At 47.0% G+C, this 6095-nt stretch overlaps 2 protein-coding genes across 2 annotated transcripts in view; both read right to left on the bottom strand.

Moving 5' to 3' along the window:
• Window positions 1–3251, bottom strand: part of LOC135564907 (serine/threonine-protein kinase SMG1-like) — a 58837-nt gene extending 55586 nt beyond the window's left edge. The window contains 1 exon segment of the mRNA XM_065010993.1: window positions 3225–3251. Coding sequence (XP_064867065.1) covers window positions 3225–3251 — 27 coding nt within the window.
• Window positions 3252–3779: 528 nt separating this feature from the next.
• LOC135564906 (C-type lectin domain family 19 member A-like) overlaps window positions 3780–6095 on the bottom strand; it is a 10777-nt gene continuing 8461 nt past the window's right edge. The window contains exon 4 of the mRNA XM_065010992.1: window positions 3780–4283. Coding sequence (XP_064867064.1) covers window positions 3780–4283 — 504 coding nt within the window. The remainder of the gene's footprint in view (window positions 4284–6095) is intronic.

Raw genomic sequence — 6095 nt, 5'->3', positions numbered from 1 at the left:
GGCATGACCAAATATTCGAAGTGCCCTCTGGGGTGTTAAACGCGGTCTTCCATTCGTCCCCCCCCCTTATGCGAACCAAATGATATGCATTACGTAAATCCAACTTAGTGAACACGGATGCTCCCTGTAACCTTTCAAAGGCTGAGGACATCAACGGTAAGGGATAGGTATTTTTCACTGTGATGTTATTCAACCCACGGTAATCAATGCAAGGACGCAGAGATCCGTCCTCTTCTCCGCCCCCGCTGGAGAAGAGGAAGGACGAATTAATCCAGATGCCAGAGAACCAGAGATGTATCTCTCCATAGCCTCCCTCTCAGGAACAGAGAGTGAATATAACTTGCCTTTAGGCGGAGACTCACCTGGCAATAATTCTATTGCACAGTCATAGGGACGATGCGGAGGAAGAGAAGCAGCACGGGACTTACTGAACACCTCCTTCAGGTCGAGGTATTCAACGGGCACGTTAGACAAATCCACCGCCTCCTCTAGAAACACAGAATCAGACACAGACGAACAAGCAGACACTAAACAGGACTCAAGACATTTGTTACTCCACATGGATATAGAATTATGACCCCAGTCAACTCTGGGGTTGTGTTGGGTGAGCCAAGGGTGGCCGAGAACTAATGGTGCAAGGGGTGAGTCCATGAGTAGAAATGATAGTGTCTCAGTGTGATTGCCAGAAGTGATGAGTGTGATAGGTTCAGTGGTGTGAGAAATGTTGGGTAGTTCTTGACCATTGAGAGCGTTGACGGATATCTTGTGCGTGAGTGAGGTGATAGGAATCTGGAGTTTGTGAGCGAGCTTGAAGTCCATGAAATTACCCTCTGCTCCTGAGTCCAGTAAGGCTTTGGTGTCGTGCGTGTGGTTGGCCCATCTTAGTCTTACCGGGAGGAGAGTAGATGATGAGGTCTTCTCTGTGGTGACACCACCCGATAGTAGCCTCATTCTTACTACCGGGCCTAATCTTTTACCGGGCAGGAGTGGATAAAGTGGCCCGCTCTACCACAGTAGAGACAGAGTCCTTGGGATCTCCGCCTCTCCCTCTCTTCCCGGGAGAGGCGAGCTCTCCCAGCTGCATGGGTTCGTGAGCGGAGGTTGAACTGGCCGTGTTCCCGCCGCTGGCATGCCAGCCCTCCGTGTCGTTATACGGTCTGTTAGGGCATGCTCGGCGGCCAACACGACTCAGACGAGCGTCGACCCTCAAGGCTAGTTCCACTAGTCCATTTAAACTCCTGGGAAGGTCCAGAACATAAATCTCCTTCTGGATCCGGTCCTCCAGCCCATGCAGGAACATGTCCCACTGCGCCTCCTCGTTCCACTGACACTCTGCGGCCAGAGTGCGGAATTGGATGGAGTATTCCGATACTGAACGGTCTCCTTGGCGAAGGTCAGCGAGTAGTCTGGCCGCCTCCCTACCCGCCACGGCCCGATCGAAGACCCTTCTCATCTCCTCGGAGAGTGTCTGGAAAGAGGTGCAGCATGGGTCCTGGTTCGCCCACACCGCCGTTCCCCAAAGAGCCGCTTTGCCTGATAGCAGTGTGAGTACGAATGCTACCTTAGACTGTTCACGGTTGAAGGTCCGTGGCTGCAACGAGAAATGCATGGAACATCTCGTAAGAAAAGCTCTGCAATAGTCAGGATCACCTGAATAACCCTCTGGTGTCGGTAGCCGTGGCTCTAGCTGGGAATCCGGCTCTGGCGGGCGGGTTGAACTGCCGATGTAGGTGGCGCAGCGAGACCCCTCAGATGTTGTAATTGTTGGGTCAGCTGGGATACCTGCGTCGCAATGGCTTGTACTTCCCGACCTGTGCTGGAGATGTTCTCCTCTTGTTGATCCATTCTCGTGATACTACGGGAAATGAATTCGGTCAGACTCGTTGAACTCGCTGCATCCATGGTCTGGTCAGATCGTTCTGTAACAATACAGAGGCGGATGCAAGATGCAAGCAACGATGGTTTAATGAATACAGGTTACAGCAGCAACAGGACAGACAGACTGTACTCAGACGGAATCCGACCCAGGGACTAGGGCGCATCCTCCTATGTGAGCGTGCTGAGAAACCCAGGGGAGAGTGTCCGGATGGGTAGGAAGGAGCACAGCAGATAATCCACACAAGGGCGGCGAGAGATGAGTACGGACACACGACACAACCTCAGGGAAGTAACAACGATCTGACAACAAGAAACACTGGTTACAGAACATATAAAGGGAAGATAAGTGATTCCAGCTGGCGCAGACAATCAGGCCGAGATTGGGAACCACGCCCACACAAACACGGAGAGAGAGAGAGAGAGAGAGAAAAGGAAAAGGAGGCAGTGGATTCATGAACCGTGACAACTACATTGACTGACTGACTGACTGACTGACTGACTGACTGACTGACTCATCAGTGTGTGTGTGTTAATGTGTGTGTGTGTGTGTGTGTGTGTGTGTGTGTGTGTGTGTGTGTGTGTGTGTGTGTGTGTGTGTGTGTGTGTGTGTGTGTGTGTGTGTGTGTGTGTGTGTGTGTGTGTGACTCATTACACAGGTGTCTGTTCTGGCACCCAGTTGTCCTAATGATGCACACAGTTTATTACCCAACAAGGGAGTCCTGAGAGTGATTCAGCCTTAATTGGTTATAGATGCCTGTGATAACAGCAAGGCCTGATGGGGGTTCTGGCATAAAGGCTCTGAAATGGCCAGGCCTGTTTCTCTGAGTTTCTTTACTAGTATGTGTCCCCACTATAAATATGATTGAACATGTGTGTGTGTGTGTGTGTGTGTGTGTGTGTGTGTGTGTGTGTGTGTGTGTGTGTGTGTGTGTGTGTGTGTGTGTGTGTGTGTGTGTGTGTGTGTGTGTGTGTGTGTGTGTGTGTGGTGTGTGTGTGTGTGTGATCAGCAGGGACACATACTTGGACAGAAACTCAGAGAAACACATCCGAAACAACCAATCAAGAACCTTTAGGTCATCCCCTGGCTCAATCATGAACCTGTAGGTCATCCCCTGGCTCAATCATGAACCTGTAGGTCATCCCCTGGCTCAATCATGAACCTGTAGGTCATCCCCTGGCTCAATCATGAACCTGTAGGTCATCCCCAAGCTCAATCATGAACCTGTAGGTCATCCCCTGGCTCAATCATGAACCTGTAGGTCATCCCCTGGCTCAATCATGAACCTGTAGGTCATCCCCTGGCTCAATCATGAACCTGTAGGTCATCCCCAGGCTCAATCATGAACCTTGAGGTCATCCCCAGGCTCAATCATGAACCTGTAGGTCCTCCCCTGGCTCAATCATGAACCTGTAGGTCCTCCCCTGGCTCAATCATGTTTTATTGGGTAATACACTGTGTGTGTTTATGCTTATTGACTGCCTGTGTGTGTTTATGCTTATTGACTGCCTGTATGTGTTTATGCTTATTGACTGCCTGTGTGTGTGTATGCTTATTGACTGCCTGTATGTGTGTATGCTTATTGACTGCCTGTGTGTGTGTATGCTTATTGACTGCCTGTATGTGTGTATGCTTATTGACTGCCTGTGTGTGTTTATGCTTATTGACTGCCTGTGTGTGTTTATGCTTATTGACTGCCAGGGTGTGTTTATGCTTATTGACTGCCTGTATGTGTTTATGCTTATTGACTGCCTGTATGTGTTTATGCTTATTGACTGCCTGTGTGTGTTTATGCTTATTGACTGCCTGTATGTGTTTATGCTTATTGACTGCCTGTATGTGTTTATGCTTATTGACTGCCTGTGTGTGTTTATGCTTATTGACTGCCTGTTTGTGTTTATGCTTATTGACTGCCTGTGTGTTTATGCTTATTGACTGCCTGTGTGTGTTTATTGACTGCCTGTTTGTGTTTATGCTTATTGACTGCCTGTGTGTGTTTATGCTTATTGACTGCCTGTTTGTGTTTATGCTTATTGACTGCCTGTGTGTGTTTATGCTTATTGACTGCCTGTATGTGTTTATGCTTATTGACTGCCTGTGTGTGTTTATGCTTATTGACTGCCTGTGTGTGTTTATGCTTATTGACTGCCTGTGTGTGTTTATGCTTATTGACTGCCTGTTTGTGTTTATGCTTATTGACTGCCTGTTTGTGTTTATGCTTATTGACTGCCTGTTTGTGTTTATGCTTATTGACTGCCTGTGTGTGTGTCTCACCACTGTTCTGCCTGTACCAGATCTCGACACAGTCTTCCTCTTCGGGGATGCGGTGTATGCCGTCGTCAGGCTGGTTGCCATCCCAGTAGCTGTATCCATAGTTACTGCCGTCGGTCCACTCCAGAGTGCCCTCCTACAGTCAGGAATAGTACGACATGGTACAAGTAACAACCTGAGCAGACTGCTTTAATGAAAAGGGAAGTTTAGCTAAAACCTACAACTGACCGTTACCTAAACTCTGACTCTACTCTCAACTGGGACCTCATTACCTAAACTCTGACTCTACTCTCAACTGGGACCTCATTACCTAAACTCTGACTCTACTCTCAACTGGGACCTCATTTTAGCCCCGTTTGGAAAGTAAATAAGAGGTTTGCACGTCAGATATGTCCTGTTAGCTGTTTCCCATGAGAGTTGCACTAGTAGTTATGACGGCTGGTTACAAACACCACTGATCTGGGGACAGCTTAGTGTTTTACAACCCTAACGGTTAAGGTTAGGATAGGGTGAAGTGTAAACTGACCCTAGATCTATTCATAAAGAGGGGACTTCTACCCCTGGTCCAATAAAACCACTCTGTAGTGAGTTCAGGCAACAGATATACAGACTGGATGACATTAGTGATAATCAACACCAACCCTGGCTAAACCAAACAAACCTGGGTCTGCATCCTAACATTATTACCTTTATTTAACTAGGCAAGTCAGTTAAGAACAAATTCTTATTTTCAATGACGGCCTAGGAACAGTGGGTTAACTGCCTGTTCAGGGGAAGAACGACAGATTTGTACCTTGTCAGCTCGGGGATTTGAACTTGCAACCTTCCGGTTACTAGTCCAACGTTCTAACCATTAGGCTACCCTGCCTTCCCTTCCCTCCCCTCCCCTCCCTGGCTAAACCAAACAAACCTGGGGTTCGATCCTAAATGGCTTCCTGTTCCCTTCGTAGTGCATTACATTTGACCAGAGACTAGCTTTCCTCTGATCAACAGTAGAGTACTACAGGAATAAGGGGTGTCATTTGGGATGTAGGCCCTGTCTAGGTTCTCTATCTCTGGAGGTGATGGCTTGGTGACTCTGTAGTGGGTTTACCAGCAGTGTGTTAATGAACCAGCCTTTCAGTTCTAGAGTGAAATATCTACGTCAGACTGGCTTCCTATAGAGCTGGACTGACAGGCTCCTGTTGCTTTCAGTTCTAGAGTGAAATATCTACGTCAGACTGGCTTCCTATAGAGCTGGACTGACAGGCTCCTGTTGCTTTCAGTTCTAGAGTGAAATATCTACGTCAGACTGGCTTCCTATAGAGCTGGACTGACAGGCTCCTGTTGCTTTCAGTTCTAGAGTGAAATGTCTACGTCAGACTGGCTTCCTATAGAGCTGGACTGATAGGCTCCTGTTGCTTTCAGTTCTAAAGTGAAATATCTACGTCAGACTGGCTTCCTATAGAGCTGGACTGACAGGCTCCTGTTGCTTTCAGTTCTAGAGTGAAATATCTACGTCAGACTGGCTTCCTATAGAGCTGGACTGACAGGCTCCTGTTGCTTTCATTTTGTTTTTATTTAACCGTTATTTATCCAGGTTTTTCTCATTGAGATAACATCTCTTTTCCAAGAGAGACCTGGTCCAATAGCAGCAGGGGGAACAACGTTTCAGACAAAACAACTTACATACACTAACACAACATTAAACAAAACTATAAACACACATCCAGTACAACAAAAACATTTTACGTTAAAAACACGTAAGTCTTGACTAAAAACATCTGTCCTAAAGACAATTACACTCTTCTATGGTATATACATCGATTGAGTGTTTAAACTCCACCAACGAAACAAGATCATCAAATTTCAAAATGTTCAGGAGAGAATTCCAGGACCACGGTTTTATATATTTTTTAATTTTACATTTTTATGTACACATAATATACTTTAACAGTATGCATTAAGA

This window comes from Oncorhynchus nerka, linkage group LG26 (genome assembly GCF_034236695.1).
Source record: "Oncorhynchus nerka isolate Pitt River linkage group LG26, Oner_Uvic_2.0, whole genome shotgun sequence".
Taxonomy (NCBI): Eukaryota; Metazoa; Chordata; class Actinopteri; order Salmoniformes; family Salmonidae; genus Oncorhynchus; species Oncorhynchus nerka.
This window is presented reverse-complemented; position numbering and strand designations above follow the sequence as displayed.